At 33.1% G+C, this 19,805-nt stretch overlaps 1 protein-coding gene across 1 annotated transcript in view; it reads right to left on the reverse strand.

The window, feature by feature from the left end:
- Window positions 1-19,805, reverse strand: part of FER (FER tyrosine kinase) — a 462,185-nt gene that overhangs the window by 372,248 nt on the left and 70,132 nt on the right. Inside the window, exons 4-5 of the mRNA XM_080803660.1 lie at window positions 17,283-17,456; window positions 9,443-9,542 (exon numbers count right to left, since the gene is read on the reverse strand). Of these exons, the coding sequence (XP_080659786.1) occupies window positions 9,443-9,542; window positions 17,283-17,456 (274 nt within the window). The remainder of the gene's footprint in view (window positions 1-9,442; window positions 9,543-17,282; window positions 17,457-19,805) is intronic.

The raw sequence follows: 19,805 nt of genomic DNA on the forward strand, positions 1-19,805 counted from the left end.
GTATTAATAAGTAAGTCCAAAAAAAAAAAAAAGAAAACCTCTCACTTTCAAGCCACATCAATAGAAGTGATGATCAACAAACAACAGCTTGAACTCAGCTTTGGTCTTTAGCAAGTTCTATATCCAAAATGGATTTCTTTCCTTAGGTTGAACTGAGAAATAAATTTGAATTTCAGAATATTTGTCTAGAGGACCTCCATATATCATGCATATAAGATTCTAATTTTTTTGGAAGTCTCCAAGATTTAGAGATTATTGAACAGGAAGGCCAGCTGCCATTCTTGTTGGACTAAAAATGAGAAAATCAACTAAAGAGGCTTTAAAAAGTTTTGCTCATTTTTTTAAATTTGGATTTATTTAAACATAAATTTAACCATCTGTCTCAAATCTGGACTCATTTCAAACTGGTTTTCATAATTAAAGTACTCTACAGAGATAACTCAATGGATCTAATCAATTTTAATTGGCTATAAAATACCACAGAACTATTCATAATGCATGAAGAGGCAATTTAAGAAAATCTACTTCCCAATTACAGAAAAATTTACTTTTGAATGAGACTTGTAGCTAGCTCCCCACAGTTCTAGCAGTAGGTATCCTCTTATTCTGTCTGCATAGGATAAGTGAGGGCTGTAAATAATCAGGGAGTTTACAAATCTCTTAGCACTCTGTTTTGTTTCCCATAAAGAAAGAAAATTTGAAGGAGAGTTTGTTTCCCTACTCTTGTTATAAAAGTGGGTGAAGAGAGCTCCTTTTAAACTTTGCTAGACTGACTGTTATGGGCATGTGTAATGCGGAATAGCTCATCCTATCTTCTTTTTTCTGAATATGATGTATGATAAAGCAAAAGCATTCAGACTTCCACTCATATATGAGAAACCCCCACAAATGTTATTGTGGGTATTTTGCGGCTTGGTAAATATAAAACCCTAGCATAATTCTAGCCACACAGAATCAATTAAATAGGCTATATAACAATACATAACCATAAGAGTTATTTTGAACATCTTTTCTGTTAGTTCAGTACATCTTCAAGCAAACTATAAAACTGCAAAACAAAACTGTATTTAAATTCACTTAATTCAATACCATAAGGTTCAATATGGTATTGCTTACCTTTTATAAAATTACCATACATTACATTTACCCTTAAAAATATTTTTAACTATGGAAAAAAATGCTACGTGCCATATGAACAAAGGGACTGCATGTAGGTATACAAGTAAAGGTTATGTGTATTTTTTATAATACAAACAAGTGGAAGATTATAGTGAAATAAAAAAATCTGGGAATGAATAAACTCATAAAACTCTTAGAAAAAATGAAGAAAAATAATGAAGTCCACTAAGAATCTAAACTTACGTTAAAATGTTAAGTAGATACCTTTTAAGAAAAAAACCCAAATCACAATTATTTAGGCATAATACGCAATGCCTGAAATGAAAACTATGTTGCATGGGATTAAAGGCAGATTAGGCATTGTAGAAAGGAAGATTAGTAAATTTATAAACATAGCCATAGAAACTAATCAAAATGAAACACAAAGAGGGATGCGTGGGTGGCTCAGTTGGTTAAAAGTCTGACTCTTGATTTTGACTCAAATCATGATCTCAGGGTCCTGGGATGGAGCTCTGCCTCTGGCTCCCGGCTGTGCAGGGAGTCTGTTTGAGATTCTATCTCCACTCCCCCCCATCCCTCCACGCGGTTTTCCGTTGCCCCACCCCCTGCACTCTGCACTCCCACTCTTTCTCTCTCTCTTCTTTTAAAATAAATAAATGTTAGAGAGAGAAAGAGAAAAAAAGACAGGGAAAAATAATGAAGAATATCAATAGGCTGTAAGACAACTACAGGCAACCTAGTATATGCGTAACAGGAGTCTCTAACAGAGAGAACAGAGATGGGAAGACAGAAAATATACATGAAGAAATAGTGATAAAAGTTTTCCAAATTTGATGAAAACTATAAATTCTCAGATACAAGTGGCTCAAAAACCACAAACAAAGAGAGAAAAAAAAAAAAACTACAGCAATATACATCATGAACAAATTCCTTAAAGATCTGAAAAGGAAATAAAATGCCAAAATAGAATTCTATACCCAACAAAGATATATTTCAAAAACAAAGGGGAAATAGAACTTTATCAAGCAGGCAAAAACTGAAAGAATTTATTACTACAGATTTATATTACAAGAAACATTAAAATAAGTTTTTCAGGCATAAGTAAAATGATACCAGATGGAATACAGAATGCTAGAAAAGATAGCTACATAGATAAATATATGAGCTGTTCTGTTGTAATTTTAAAAATAACTGACCAAATAAATACAAAAATATTAACCAGGTAGGGTGGACTTTACAAAATATGCAAAAGTAATATATATTACAACAACAGCAAACAGACCAGAAGGCTATACCATTGTAAGAGTCCCATGTCAAAAGCAAAGCATTATAGCACCTGAAGATATACTATTAAAGATAACATAACAAAATAAAAAGTTATAGGTAATAAGACAACAAAAAGGATAAAATGGTACCTTAAGAAAATATTTCAATTCATCCAAAAGAAGGCAGATAAAATGAAAAGGAGAATAAAGAATAAGTGGAACAAAGAGAAAACAAACTGCAAGATGACAGATTTAAACCTAACATTACCAAAAGTCGTATTAAATATAGTCTCATCATCCCCATTAAAATGTAGAGATTAACAAGACAAAAAAGCACAACCTTACTATATGGTGCTTATAAGGCATGTAACTCAAAAATAAAGACTGAAACAAATTAAAGAATGAAAAAAAGATATAACACGTAAACACTAATCAAAGTAATGTATAGTCGTGGCTATATTAATATCAGGTAGAATAGATAACACAGCAAAGAATACTACCAGGGATAATAAAGATCATTTCATAATGATAAAGGGGTCAATTCATCAAGGGATATAGTAATCATAACTACTTATTTACCTAGTAACAGATTTTCAAAATACATGAAGCAAAAAATTGACAACTACAAGAAGAAATAGACTAATTCACAATTACAGTGGGAGATTTCATTTGCCCTCTCTCAATCATTAATATAACAAATAGACAGAAAATCAATAAGAACATAAAAATATCAAAAAATACAATTAGTCTACTGGACCAAGCTGACAGTATAGACCACTCTAACCAACAGCAGCAGAATACACATTCTTATCAAGTAGTTATGAAGCATTTATCAAAACAGACCATACTGTGGTATTTAAAGAAATGAAGTCATAAAAAATGATGTCATAAAAAAAATCCTCAGATCCAAATGGAATTAAATTAAAAATAAAATATTTAAACATCTCTAGAAAAATGCCAAATGTTTCGAAAACTAACCCAAACACTTTTAAATAACCTATAGAGCAAAGAAAAAAAAAGAAAAGGGAAATTAGAAAGTATTTTTAATTGAATGAAATGAAAATGGTGTATGAAAATTTCTGGAATGTTGCTAAAATAGTACTTAGGGAAATTACAGCACAAAATGCCTTTAGAAAAAGACAGCTCTCAAATCAATGATCTTAACTTCCACATTAAGAACATTTAAAAAAAAGGTTTTTTTAAGATTTTTTTTTTTTTTTGACAGACAGAGATCACAAGTAGGCAGAGAAGCAGGCAGAGAGAGAGGAGGAAGCAGGCTCCCTGCTGAGCAGAGAGCCCAACACAGGGCTCTATCCCAGGACCCTGGGATCATGACCTGAGCTGAAGGCAGAGGCTTTAACCCACTGAGCCACCCAGGCGCCCCATTTAAAAATTTTTTAAATGGTGCAAACTAAGCCCAAAACAAGCAGAAGGAAAGAAATTAAATAAATATTAGAGCATGAGTCAATTAAACAGAAAGCAGAAAAATAGGGGGAAAAAAAAACCAATAAAACCAAAAGCTGATCTTTGAGAAAGTAAAATTGATAAACCTCTATCCAGAATGATTAGGAATACCAGTATCATAAAATACCAGTATCAAGACATAAAATACCAGTATCAAGAATGGGAAACATAAAATACCAGTGTCAAGAACGGGAAAGAAGTCACCACATATTCTAAATTAAAAAGGTCAATAAAGAAATATGAACAATTTGATAGCAATAAATCCAACAACTTAAGTGAAATGGACATTTCTTTGAAGGATACAACCTATTAAAACTCAAAAAGAAACAGATAAACTAAAGAGTCTACATTAATCCAAAGAATTGGTAGTTCAAAAATCTTTGCCAAAAAGTGAAAAATAAAAACAAGCAGACCCAGATGGCTTCACAAGTGAATTCTACCAATATTTAAGAAATACTACCAATTGAACCCAATTGAACACAAATCTTTCTCAAAAGTTGAATAGGAAGTAACCATTCGCAGAATAGCATTAGCTTTATAATAAAATGAGACAAAAATACAAGAAACAAAGATATAGATAAAAATTATGGAAAAAAAAACAGCCAACCATATTCAAAAATATTTTAAAAATGATAGTGCATCATACCAAGGACTTTATCCTAAAAATGTGAGATCAGGTGTAATATTTGAAAATCAAATCAATTCAAAACAATTCCTACCAAACAAAAAGAAAAAGAAATATTTATCTCCATAGATACTAAGAAAGCTTTTGACAAAATCCAGCATCTACTCTGAAGCAGGAATAGAAAGGAACTTCAACCTGATAAAAACTTTGAAACTATAGCTAATTTAATACTTATTTTTTACTTTTCCCCTACATTCAAGGAAAAAGACCAATAGCTTTGCTCTTTCTACCTCTATTCAACATTATACTGGAGGCTCTAGCTAGGGCAGTCAGGCAGGAAAAAGAAAAAGCTATCAAGATAGGAAAGAGAAAGTCAAACTTTCTTTATTCATAGACAATATGATCCTATAGGAGTTCTTTTGGGAAGTCATTTACTTTTTGCTTTTAAGCTTTTTAAAATATTTTGTTTATTTATTTGACAGAGAGAGGGAACACAAGCAGGGCAAGTGGGAGTGGGAGAGGGAGAAGCAGGTTTCCCTCTCAGCAGGGAGACAATATGTGGCTTGATTCCAGGACCCTGGGATCATGACCTGAGCCAAAGGCAGGAGCTTAACTGAGCCACCCAGGTGCCCCTCATTTACCTTTTATATGGATAAATGTGACAGAAAATTTTGCCAACACTGACAGGCATTATGTCAAAACCTTTGCTTTGTAGATTCACAGAATTTTTTTATGGCTAAACCTAAACGGTTGCTCAACTTAAAGTACTCAGAACTTAATCTGCAATAGAAAAGTAAAACCTGTATATTTTGTATTCAGGAACTCATTATTCTGTGCTGCTATCAAGAAACATTCTGAATAATTGACTTCAGCTCAGTAGACTAAAATTATTTTGGTTGTTCTCAGTTTACATGTTATAAATAATAATCAACAGACTAATGTTCAAATTAGTCCAAGTCAATTTAAGACAAATATTTTCTTTCTCAGCACAGCACAGAGCAAAAAAAGTTTAATACTTAAGGTATATTACAAAGAAATTAATTAAAGTGCTACATTTATGTGGCAAATGAGTGTTATATTTGACATTAGACAATATAAACTAATGTTCCTTTGTGTAAGCCAAACAGCAGGGGTCAGGAATTTGGAATTTAAGCATTAACACTGCCTTCCTTCTCATCAACTCTAAGTGCTAAACCTCCAGTTGCAGTAACTGAACACTTAACTCTGAATTCATTCTCAAATCCAGAATTCAAGCCTTACTATAGGAATTATTTCAGGCCTTGTTTCCCCCAAAGCCTTATCTTCCCTAAAGCCTCATCTTCTCTAACTGGAAGCTATATGTCAGACTGGGGTCTTAAGACCTCCTAATATCTTCCGTGGCTAGAACCACAGCCAGGGTATTCATTGTTGGTGCCCAGCAGTTCCTAGAGACCATTCCAGAACTGCCCTGGTCTGGCCTATACAAATGAACTAAGGTTCTGACATAAAGTCTGCAAATGTTGGAAATTTTGCCATCCTTGTAAAGAGTAAATAACTTCACAGAAGAAAATTTCCATGTTAAACATAAAAAGTAGTTTGATAACAGAAACAAAGTGTTCAAAAATATAATTCTGTACTTTTTCACATAAACATGAGCATAAAGATAGTTCTGATTATAAAAAGATAAATTTACATGTCATGTATCAAACACAATCATATAAGAACTTATTTTAAAAATGTGTATTCTATAGGTTATATATATTCTATAGGTGTAAGGACCTATTTTATGTTTATATTTTGTCAAGAGGCTTTGATTGAGGTTAAACAAAACCTTGTTGTTTAGCCCTTGAACTGTCCTTGCTCCCCTTCCCCCAGGGGATTCACTTAAAGGCGGGTCCTGGAAACCAGCTCCAGGTAACAATGCCCAGATACAAAGGTGGGTCAGGCCAGGTGGAGACATCCGATCAGTAGGGGGTTGCATACTGTCTCCCTAGCTACCAAGGAGTATGGGCCCCCGCCCTTTGGGAACCCTTTTGGCGCCAATCCTAATCAAGATGTAATAGGCTGATTCAAATGTCTACTAGGGTAAATTATAATTCAATTGGTCACCTAGCATCACTGTGGAGTTTCCTGTGTGTGTTACAATCTCATTGGTCACCTGTGCGTGGCCAGGCCCAATCGCATGGCCTTTACCCCTAAAAGCTAGACTGAAACAGAGAAGGGTCGCCCTCTCTTGCAAGAGGTGCGGCCCCGAACGTTCGGTTAGATTCTTGATGCTTGGCGCGAAATAAAGCTTTGCTTGACCTTCGCTTTGTATCAGTCTCGCTCCTTTAATCATGGACCCGTTATTGGGGCATAACATAGGTTATATATATTCTATAGGTTATATATATATATTCTATAGGTTATACATTGATTTAATGACAACAATCAAATTTTTGAAAATTGGAAAATATTATCACTAATACCTTTAGAAGGAGAAATGTAAATAAATTCACATATTTTAATTTCATGACATTCAGCCAAATAATAACACTTCTTGGGACCAATTAAAACTATAATCTTCAAATCTAGTTGCCTTCCTACTATTAATACACTAAATGGCATTTTATCTACATTAAAAGTAATTTAAAAAAAAATAAAGAACTATTATCTGTAAAAAATATTTGATAATATAAGTCCTACACAGAAGAACTATTTAAAAATTTTATTATGACATCATAATTAAATTTCATTTTTTCAACCAAAATAAACTAATCATTAAAAAACCGAATATCAGGGGTGCCTGGGTGGCTCAGTGGGTTCAGCCTCTGCCTTCAGCTCGGGTCACGCTCTCAGGGTCCTAGGACTGAGCCCCACATCGGGCTCTCTACTCAATGGGGAGCCTGCTTCCTCCTCTCTCTCTGCCTGCCTCTCTGCCTACTTGTGATTTCTGTCAAATAAATAAATAAAATCTTTAAAAAACAAAAACAAACAAACAAAAAAAAACGAATATCAAAGACTAGGGAGTAATTATATCTTTTTTTTAAATAATCATTCTCCAACAGATACAAACCTAGTGTGAAATACTTAGCACAGCTGAATTATAATACAGTTGGATTAATCCATCACTTGCTCTGAGTGAATTTAAATATAGATATATTTTTTTTAAGATTTGTTTTTTTATTTGACAGACAGAGATCACAAGTAGGCAGAGAGGCAAGCAGAGAGAGGAGGAAGCAGGCTCCCAGCTGGGCAGAGAGCCTGATGCGGGGCTTGATCCCAGGACTCTGGGATCATGACCCAAGCCGAAGGCAGAGGCTTTAACCCAATGAGCCACCCAGGTGCCCCAATATAGATATTTTTAATATAGGGCACTAATTTGAGAATGCTAGCCATGCATTAAGTAACAGACCTTATAAAATTAACTATTTTGACAGATTGAGTAGTAATGCTTAACGTACAAAACTACTTCTAAACTACTCTTGATTTAGCAAGGGATCCCTTGCACATAAACTGAATTTTGAAAGAGGGTAAGACTTGTTCAGAAATTAGAATATCAACTAGAAATGGGTAAGCTCCTTGAATGCCTAGGAAATAATGTTTGAATTTCAATAACTTATAGACAGCAAATGTTCAATAAATATTTCTTGATTATCTAGAGATCTTTTAAAATAATCAAAGAATAATAATTAAATATATGAAATTTGAAAATCTATGAAATAATCACAGTGTTGGAATTTATATCCAATACTATCTGACTCCGAAGTATGTATATGATCTTTACACAATGCCATTTTTTAATGATTTTTTAAAATAATTTAAGTTTTTAAATAGTTTAAGATAAACTGAATTACAAATGTATTTTAAAAGATATGTTTATATTAATAAAGAGATGATGATCTCAAAATACTGATTGAGGTACATGACAAATAAGTAAGCAGAAATAAGAAAACTTTAAACAGAGCTTCATCTTCCCTAAAAAGGTAGCAGAAACACTGCAAAAAACAAAAACATGAGGTAAATGTGTGAGGGGTGGGGACAGGAACAGACAGAAACAAAGTAAATGTTGTGTTGGTAGGAAAATGGGGAGCAGAGAGAAAGCAAGAGAAAGGGGAAGGACAGAGAGCAGCCAGAGGAGGAAGAGATTGAAGAAAAAGGAAAGAAGTAAGAAACGGAAGGAGGAAGAAATCCATCTACATCAGTATCTCTTTTAGTCTACTGGGATTAACAACAAAAACATGGTATTTTCATTGTGCAAGATATATTCAAATGTAGAGCTATTTATTTGATTTACCTCAGCAAAACAAGAATATATACACAAGTAAAAGACCAAGAGAAAATATGTTGAGAAAAAGAAGACAGAGCTGCTAATAAAGCTTATATTTAGACAGGAAGAATTAAAAAAAAAAAAAAACAACCCTCCAACTTTCAGAATTTAAAAAAATTTAAATATGAAGACTGTTTACTCACATTTAAAGACTCATAACCATAAACTCTTGTTTAAAATAAAAATAATGTTTCTCTTTCTATTTATTTCCAAAGGTTCTTATGAAAATGTTAGAACAATATAGGCACATAAAATTAAGCTATGAAAGCAAAATAATGCCATAAAATAATCTTGTCTTTTAATGGCTTTTAAATACCACAGGTAAAAAGAGGACTAAAAAAGGTATCTAAACAAATACAACCTTATTTTTCTTATTTAGTATTCAGTAATTAAATAAGTAAATCTGATGCTGGAGAAAAAATTTTAAACATTCTTTGCATTCTACTACAAGTGCTATGTAATTTCATTTAGCATGAACTACTCAAAAATATATCATTTAAAAAAACAAAAAAATAAAAAGAATTATTAAATAGTTTGACAATTAGTCTATTTTGGCATATTTTGATATTTTTAAAATGTGAATTGGCCTAAGTGGAATCAATCTGCTACTCATTAAGACAATCTTCAAATGATAAGAATAAAAATCATTAAAATAAATAATTTTTCATAACTTTTCCATACCTTTAGCTAAAGCTTCTTTATATTTCTCTTTGGCAGAATTCATTTCTTTTATTAACTGTCTATAGCTGGATTTTAATTTCTCTAATTCTGTCTTTGTAACCTGTCAAAAAGAACAATAAAGAACAAATTTTATGGTCAAAAACTTAAATCCAGAAGTACTAACTGATATATATTTTATTGCTTATAGAACAGAGTTGCTCCAAAATATGTATTATAGACAATATATTAAAAATTGATTTAGAAATCAATAATAAATTCAACAGCATATGAAAAAAGAATAACATTTCTTAGAAAAGCAAGTCAAGAAATACTGCTGTCATCATATAAACTTTAAAGACCAATAGATTAAGATGCTGTATATAGAAATATTTTCTCTAATAAAAAAGCTAATTTAAATATTTATATTAATTATACAGAGTAACTTGGACTTGTTCTAATTTACCACTTCTAATATGAGTATTTTTTATTTCTTTGGAAAGACTAAGCAAATAAAAGTCCTTGATTCTATAGTCAAAAGCCCACTTAAACAGCATTTAAGGAAAAAATAAGGGTCTTAGATGGTATCTGAAAAACTTCTAATATACCTTTGAGAAAACTAAGATATCAGCAACATCAAAAACTTGCAAAAAGGGCATAAGCAACTTGGAAGAATATTCCAGAATCCACTTTTAATGAACTTTGCATCACCATTGTTCTTGATGGACCGGAGGACAACAATATCCAAAAAGCCACAAAAATATTGATAGCTATGATACATATATAAATGAGTCTAAACCATTCCTTTAAGAAAAAGAAAACTCAAGGGGCACCTGGCTGGCTCAGTTGGTTGGGCGGCCGACTCTTGGTTTCAGCTCAGGTCATGAGCTCAGGGTCCTAGGAGCAAGCCCTGTGACAGGCTCCACATTCTGCAGAGTCTGCTTGAGGATTCTCTCTCTCTCCCTTTGCCCCTCCCTCCGCTCTTTCTCTCTCTCTCTCAAATAAATAAATAAATCTTCAAAATAAAAGAAAACTCAATAATTAACTTTGTATACTGGACTTTATTTTTTAGAGCAGATTTAGTTTCACAATAAAATTGAACAGAAAATAACAGAGATTTCCCATATGCCTTCTGTATGTACCGATGCACAGTCATCCCCTACTAGAGTGGTACATTTTTTACAACAGATGACCCTACAATGACACATCATTATCACCCAAAATCCAAATTAGGTTTCATTCCTGGTATATATTCTATGGATTTGCACAAATATATAACAACATATATCTATAATTATAGTATCATATAAAGTAGTTCACCTGTCATAAAATCCTCTGGGCTGCACCTATTCATTCCTCTCTCTCCCTTAACTCCTGGAAACCCCTGATCTTTTTATTGTCTCTATAGTTTGCCTTTTCCAGAATATCATATAGTTAGAATCATGTAGTATGTACCCATTTCAGATTGGCTTCTTTCACTTAGTAATATGCACGTAAATTTCCTCCAGGTCTTTTCATGGCTTGATAGCTAATTTCTCTGAGTACTAAATAATATTCCATATTCAATATTCTGTTGACAAGTCTGGGTCTTTTGCCTCTCATATAAACTTTAGAATCAGTCTGTCAATATTGGGATTGTGTTAAATCTAAAGAGCAAGCTGGGAACAACTGACATCTTGACAATATTGAGTCTTCTCATCAACAAACATGGAATATGTCTCCAATTATTTCTTCTATAATTTCTCTCCTTGGAATTCAGTTGTTCTCCTCCTATAGATCTTGTATATATGTTGCATATATGTACCTAAGTATTTCATTTTTGGAGGAGCTAATGAAAACGGTATTGTGTTTTTAATTGCATATTCCACTTGTTTATTGTTGATGTACAAGAAAGTGACTGACTTTTGTAGAGTAACATTGTATACTGTAACCTTGCTATAATCACTTATTAATTACAAGTTTTTTTGTTGATTCACTTGGATTTTCTTCAGACAGTCATATCATCTGTGAATAAAGACTGCTTTATTTCATTGTTCCCAGTCTGTACACATTTCTTTTCTTAACTTACTGAATTAGCTTGGACTTCCAGTGTGATGTTAACAAGCAACGGTAAGAGAAAACATCTTTAACTTCCTTCTGATCTTATTGAGAAGGTTTCAAGTTTCTTATCATTATTTATGATGTTAGCTGTAGGTTTTTTGTAGATATTCTTTATCAAGTTGAGGAAGGTTTCCTCTTTTCCTAGTTTACTGAGAGTTTTTATCATGAATGTGTGCTGGTTTTGTAATTTTGTCAAGTGATTTTTCTACATCTATTTGCATGCTCATGTGATTTTTCTTTTTCTAATCTGTTCATGTGATGGACTTCATTAACTGATTTTCAAATGTTGTACCAGCCTTGCATACCTGAAATAAATCTCACTGGTCATGATATGCAATTATTTTTATACACTGTTGGATTTGATTTTCTAATAGTTTGTTAAGGATTTTTGCATCTATGTTCATGAGAGATATTGGTCTGTAGTTTTATCTTCTAATGTTTTTGGTATGGTAATGGAGATCTCTTGGATTAGTTATGAAGTATCCCTCAGTTTCTTTTTCTGAAAGAGTTCATAGAGAATTGGTATGATTATTTCCTTAAATATTTGAAAGAATTCACTATCTGAGCATGGTGCTTTTGGTTTTGAAAGGTTATTAATTATTGATTCAATGACTTCAATAGATATATACCTATTCGAACAGCTATTTCTTCTTGTGTGAGCTTTTAGCAGACTGTGTCTTCCAGAGAATTGCCAAATTTCTTGTACATAACCAAACTTGTGGGCATAGAGTTGCTTACAGTATTCCTTAATTGCCCTTTTAATATGGACTATTGATGTCCCCTCTTTCAATCCTATTATTAGTAATTTGTGCCCATGTTGTTTTTATTACTTAACCTGGCTACAAACTTACTGATATTATTGATCTTTTCAAGAAACCAGCTTTTTGTTTTGTTGACTTTTCTATTGATTTTATGTTTTCACTTTCACTGATTTCCACCCTAATTTGTATTATGTCTTTTCTTCTGCTTATTTTGGATTCAATTTGCTCTTTCTTTTTTTTCTAATGCCCTAAAGTAGAAGTTTAGAAGATTGATTTTAGATCTTTTTTCTTTCCTAGCATATATTCAATAGTATAAATTTCCATCTAAGCACTGCTTTTGCAACCTACAAATTTCGATAAGTTTTATTTTCATTTTCATTTAGTTCAAAATATGTTTTAATTTCTCTTGAGATTTCTTCTTTGATCCTTGTGCCATTTAGAAGTATTTTGTTCAATCTTTCCCAAAGAAGACATCTAGATGGCCAATAGATATATGAAAAGATGCTCAACATCACTCATTAACAGGGAAATGCAAACCAAAACTATAATGAGATATCACCTCCACCATCAAATTTGCTAAAATTAACACAGGAAACAACAGGTGCTGGCAAGGATGCAGAGAAGAGGAACCTTCTTACACTGCTGGTTGGAATGCAAATTGGTACAGCTACTCTAAAAAACAGTAAGGAGGTTTCTCAAAAAGTTGAAAATAGAAGTACACTATGATACAGCTATCTTTCTATTACTGATTCCTAGTTTAATTCCACTGTGGTCTCAGAACAGACACTGGATGACTTCTCTTCTTCTAAATTTATTAAGGTATGATTTATGGTCAAGAATGTAATGTATCTGTTCAATCTCCCATGTAAGCTTCAGAAGAATGTTTATTCTGCTGTTATTCAATGAAACAGTCTGTAGATGTTCACTGTATCTAATTGATTAATGGTATCATTAAGTTCATCTATGTCCTTACTGTTTTTCTGCCTGCTGGTTCTATTCATTTCTGATGAGCGGTGTTGAAGTCTCCGACTATAATGGAGTATTCATCTATTTCTCCTCGCAATTCTATCAGTTTTTGCAGCTCCATCAGTATTTTGACATTATGTTGTTGGGCACTGTTGTTAGGGACTGTTATGTCTTCTTGGAGATCTAACCCCTTTATCATTATGTAATCCTCCTCTTTATCACCAATAAGTTTCCTTGCTTTGAAGACTGCTCTAACATTAATATACTTTTTTTTAATTAGGGTTAGCATAGAATATCTTTCTCCATCCACTTACTATCAATCTATATACATCTTAATATTTAAAATGGGTTTCTTGTAGACAACATATATTTGGGTCTTGTTTCTAAATCCACTTCAACAATCTCTGTCCTTTAATCGGCTCATTTAGACCACTAAGCATCAAAGAACTTATTTAAATACTTGGATTAATGGCAATCATATTTGTTAGTTTCCTATTTGGTACCCTTATAATTGTTCCTATTTTTGTCTTCCACCATTTTTTCTGTGGTTTTGATATTTTATACAATTCTATTCTCTCTCATTTCTAGTATGTCAGTTATACTTTTTTTTAAAAGATTTTATTTATTTATTTGACAGAGAGAGAGAGAGATCACAAATAGGCAGAGCAGCAGCAGGCAGAGAGAGAGGGAGAAGCAGGTTCCCTGCTGAGCAGAAAGCCCAATGTGGGGCTCGATCCCAGGACCGAGATCATGAACCAGGCCGAAGGCAGAGGTTTAACCAACTGAGTCACCCAGGCACCCCCAGTTATACTTCTTTTTTTAGCTTTTTTTTTTTTGTAGGTTCCCTGGAGTTTGCAATATATGTTTAAAACTAATGAAAGCCTCTTTTCAAAGAACCCTATAGCACTTCACAGGTAGTATGAGCACCTTACAATAAAAAAATAATCCTAATACCTCCTTTCTATCCTGTGTATCATTAATGTCTTTCATTTCACTTATATATAAGCAACATAAACTTACATATGTATGTACACAGATGTACACACCCAAGATATATGACCATACATAATTGAATATTGTTGCTATTATTATTTCCAATAAACTATTACATGTTAGATCAAGAATGAGAAAAATAAGTTTTTATTTATCTTCACATTCTTTCCCTAATGCTCTTTTTTCTTTATGTACACCTGAGTTTCTGAACTTTTTCATTTTCCTTCTCAATCCACTGGCTACAAGTTTCTTCAATTTTTGTTTGTTTAAGAAATGCTTTATTTCACTTTTGAAGGATAATTTACAGGGTATAGAATTCTAGGATTGTGGGGGTTTTTTCTCTCAACATCTAAATATTTCATTCCATTTCCTTCTTGCCTACTTACTTTTGAGAAGTCAGATATAATTCCTATATTTGATCTTCTATAGGTAAGGTGCTTTTTTATTCAGGCTTCTTTTCTTTTTTTTCCTTTGGTTATCTGTAGTTTGAAATTGATATGCCTATGTGTAGTTTTTTGGCCATTTATTCTGCTTGGTGTTCTCTGAGCTTCCTGGATCTGCTCTTTGCTCTCTGACATTAACTTAGGGAAATTTGCAGTCATTATCATTTCAAAAATCTTTTCTGTTTCTTTCTCTCTTTTCTCTCTTTCAGGTATTCCCATTATATATATGCTACACCTTTTTTAGTTACCCCACAGTTCTTGGTTATTCTGTTCCATTTTTTTTTCAGTCCTTATTCTCTGCTTTTCAGTTTTGTAGACTTCAAATGATATAGTCTCAGCTTCAGAGATTCTTTGCTTAATTGTGTCCAATCTCTTATTAAGCTCATCAAAGTCATTCTTCATTTCTGTTACACTATCTTTGCTGTCTAGAATGCTAGAGAGTGCTAGAATGCCTTTTGTTTCTTAGGATTTCCATCTTTGTGCTTACATTACCCATCTGTTCTTTCATGCTTTTTACTTTATCCATTAGAGCCCTTAGCATATTATACATAGTTGTTTTAAATTCCTAGTCTGATCATTCTAACACCTCTACTGTGTCTGGGTCTGATGCTTGCTCCGTGTCTTCCAGTTGTGTATTTTTGCCTTTTGCTATCCGTTGTTACTTTTTCTTGATTGCTAGGCAGGATATAACAGGATGTACCAGGTAAAAGACACTGATTAAATAGGCCTCTACTAATAAGCTGTCAGAAAAGAGGAAGCATTTTATAACCTACGGTTAGGGTATAACTCAGTCTTCTACTGAGTCTGTGCCTCTCTGGCTATGTACTTCACATGTGCTACTCAGCTGACTAGCCCATGCCCCACTCAGAGTGAGTAGGAGTTATGAATTTCCCTTCCCCCAGATTAGTCAGGTTAAGGGTAAAAAGTTTCTCCTGAGAGCAGGCTTTATTAAGGACAGAATGCTTTGGCATATATCAAAATGGTTCCTTTTCCCCTCCCCCCACTGGAGCATGAGATTTTTCTCCAATATTCATTGTGAGAACCTGGTAGAGGTCTGGGAAGTAAAAGTCACAACAGCATGGAGTCCTCTCAATAACTGGCTCCTCCTGGAGTTTTTAACTGTCAGATTGTCCACACTGAGCATCCAGAATTTGTCAGTTACAGTTCAGGTTTTCCTGTACACAGCATTGCTTCCCAAAGAGGTTTTTGCTCCGATAAATTGTGATTCTCTGTATTCACTTGTCTGTCTCTCCAATTTTAGGAGGAGCCGTTAGCCCTGTCACCTCATTTCTCTTAAGGACCTAAGAAGAGATGTTGATTTTTCAATTTATTCAAATTTTAACTCTTTGTTAGGATGGAGTCACAACTTCCAAACTTCTTATAGGCCAGACTAGAAACTGGAAGTCTTAACTTTTGAATTTGCTAAAGAACTAATTCATTGTCCTCCAAACTGGCTAATTAACTGCAAAAAGCAAGCATTTATCCTGCTTGTTGTTTATGAACTATACCTCATGGTAGCCAAACAGTTGATATAAGAAAACTTTTTACTGAAAAATTAAAGCTAACATTGCATTAGAAATGATAGAAGTAAAATACTGCCATTTTATAACCCCTACTAAATAATGGATCTAAGCAGCAAACATCAATTGTTTCTAAACCTATTTGGTGAATGACTGAAGGGAAACTTTTTCAATGGGTTGATCAGGCTAGCAACACTGGAACCTTTAGTGAAGTACCCAGTTTCTTCCACAAACAAATAGCATTTTTAAAAGGTCAGGGGAGGTACCTACAGATTAAAAGAAAATTACTCAAAAACAATGTATGAACCATGTTTGGGTCATGATTCAAATGAACCAACTGTAAAAAAAACATTTAAACAACAATCATTTGAGCAGTCAGGATATTTAATAACCCAAAGGAATTACTGTTATTTTTAGGTGGGTTAATGATAATATGGTTAAGTTTAAAAAAAAAAAAGAGTATTTATTTCAGTAATACATACTAAAATATTTATGGACAAAATGATACCTGCAATTTTCTTTAAAATGATCCAGTGTATTAGAAAAAGTATGTGAATATAGATTTAAAAAAAAAAAAACCTTGACTATGTGAGTGGATCAGTCAATAGGAGTCTGTTTTACTATTCTCTCTTCTTTTGTACATTCGAAATTTTTATAATAAAAAAACACTGTAAGAAGTTAGCCAGAAGGGGCAAACTCGGGAAGAAAATTTTAAAATTATCCTAATTTACTTTGTCTATATTTTCTTTTTTATTATATGCAGAGTAAAAATAAAAATAATAAAACCTAGAAGAGCTATTTCAGTAAGTAAAAAATAAAAATTCTAAGTGACAAGAAAGCACTGCATCATAATTTAATTGGCAGCATTCTTTTTCTTTCAGAGAACATAAAGTAACAGTATATCTTGTAATCAATTATGTTTTATATTCAATAAGAATAAAATATTACTTATTAGAGACACCAAAATCTATTTCTCGTCATAAAACGATGAACAAACAATTTTTAAAGTCAAACAAGGTAAAATATTTCCGTGAATTTGAAAATCACATTAACAAAAGAATTCCAGAGTAGAAAGACTAACCTTGATCATCTCTGCCTCTATCTGCTGATGAACACCTACAAAACTTTTCTTCACCTGCTGTTTGTCTTTGATCATCATGGTAAGCCTGTGTAAGGGTCCAGAATTTAGGTCCTCTGCATGTGTCTTCATTATTCTACTAAGCTGTTCCGTCTGCTGAATCATAAGTAGCCAAGACTTTTGAAAAAAATAAAGAAATAAAATTAGCACCTGTATTAAAGGTTTCCATTTTACTGTGCTGTAAGTATTCAGGATATTTAGTTTTACACAAATTATTACATTAATATAAAATTCCAGGTTTCTGGCAATTGTGCAATAGCTATGAATGGTTCATATTTAACATCTTCAACTTCAAGTACAAATACTTCAGAATTTAGTAATCAGAGACTATGTAATATTCTATGAAAGGAATTGGGCTCTATGAGAGTCCACACTTGCAGTCATCATTTTACCACTTCTTTTCTATTTGTCAACACACGATATATGCTTCTGCCACACCATGCCACTGCCTCAGTAAGGTCAACATTCCCTAACAGTCAAATGCAACAGAAATTTAATCACCTTTATTCTTAGCATTTAATCTGATCCTGCTGACTCACTTCTTCCTGAAACTCTTCTTTTTCAGTTTGCATGGCTTCTCATATTCCTACATACCAAATTGTCTTCTCCTCTTCCTAAAAATCCCTTCTCAATCTTTGTACCTGCTTCTCTTTTGCTGCTTATGTGTTAAATACTGGTAAACCCTGTATTTCTATCTATTCTCATTTCTTAGTAAATACCATTAGCTCTCTCAAAGGTTTTTCTAGCACAACATATTTCATTAAAGCAGACACATGTAATGTCGGGTATGGGACAGGCAGGCATATGGATACTGCTAGAAGAACAAGTCATTTGTTATTAGATATTCTAATTTCTAGATACTAAAATAAGTAACTGAGGAATACCTTCACTATAGGTCTTCAAAATTCTATTTAGAAACAATTCGAGATTCACCATGGTCAGGTAAGATCCATGTTAAAGATTAAAAAATAGACAAGATATGAAGTCAGACATTTACTGAAGATAGGAATAATTTTCTATGCTATTACTTTTGCTCTACGAATGAACAGAATTATTCTTCATTGTTAACGTTCCAATAGGATCCTAAATTAAAATTGAATAAGCAGATGCAACTAGAGGGTATTATGCAGAGCGAAATAAATCAATCAGAGAAAGACAATTATCATATGATCTCTCTGATATGAGGAATTTGAGAAGCAGGGCTGGGGGCCATGTGGGGTAGGGAAGGAAAAAATGAGCCAAGATGGGATGGGAAGGGAGACAAACCATAAGAGACTCTTAATCTCAGGAAACAAACTGAGGGTTGCTGTGGGGAAGAAGGGTAGGGATACGGTGGCTGGGTTATGGACATTGGGGAGGATATGTGCTATGGTGAGTGCCGTGAAATATGTAAGCTTGATGATTCACAAACCTGTACCCCAGGGCAAATAATATATTATATGTCAATTTTAAAAATTTGAATAAGCACCCAAATCAAAATAATAGCCTAAAAGAAGCAAATTCTTAATCATAGTTAGAACTCACCAGGGTCTAACTTGATAATCTGTTTTTGATACACTTCAACATATGTTTTTTAAAAAGTTAACCTTTGAGGACATTTGTTTAGGGACAAGGGCCATTGTAGTTGTGAAATGCTATTATAAACATGGAATAAAATGTGGCTTATGAATCATCATACTTACTTTGAAATTCAAAAATCTAACTAATAATATGCTCTACATAGCACAAAGCAACTTAAAATTGATGTATCTCTGCCATTAAAATATAAAATTTAGGGGCACCTGGGTGGCTCAGTCATTAAGTATCTGCCTTTGGCTCCAGTTATATCACGGGATCCTGGGATCCAACCCACAGTCAGGCACCCTGATCAGCTGGGAGCCTGTTTCTCCCTCCCCCTGTACCTCTCCAACCCATTTGTGTTCTCTCTCTCAAATAAATAAATAAAATCTTTAAATAATTAATTAATTAAATAAAAAATAAAATTTAACCAAGATGAAAACAGTGAAAAACAAAACTACATAAACATGGATTAAAAACAAACTAAATGTCCTAATAACTCTTATACCTTTGTCTTTTTCATTTTATATTTATATTTTATATATATATATTTATATATCCCACTAAAAAACACAACATTGGGAAAACATTCTATAGCATGTACAGAATGTTAAGGCTACCAAAAAAAAAAAGAAAAGAAAGAAAGGAAGAAAAGGGGAAAAAGGTGAGAGGAATCAGTGTTTCATTATCTATTTTCAAAAAATAAATATTCTCTAAGTTCTTTGTAGCAACAAATTTTTGAAAATCTGTGTTAGAGTCTTTGCAGCCTAGGAGAGAAGCCTTCTTGAAAGTCAACACTAAAGATGACACAACTAATACGGCCTTGGCTTCCTCCACCCAGAAGGGCACATCTCACACTGCCTAAAAGCCCTGTTTACTGTAGTCACTGTGGGAAGTTCAAGCCTTCCA

The sequence above is a fragment of the Martes martes genome (genome assembly GCF_963455335.1).
Source record: "Martes martes genome assembly, chromosome: 5".
NCBI lineage: Eukaryota > Metazoa > Chordata > Mammalia > Carnivora > Mustelidae > Martes > Martes martes.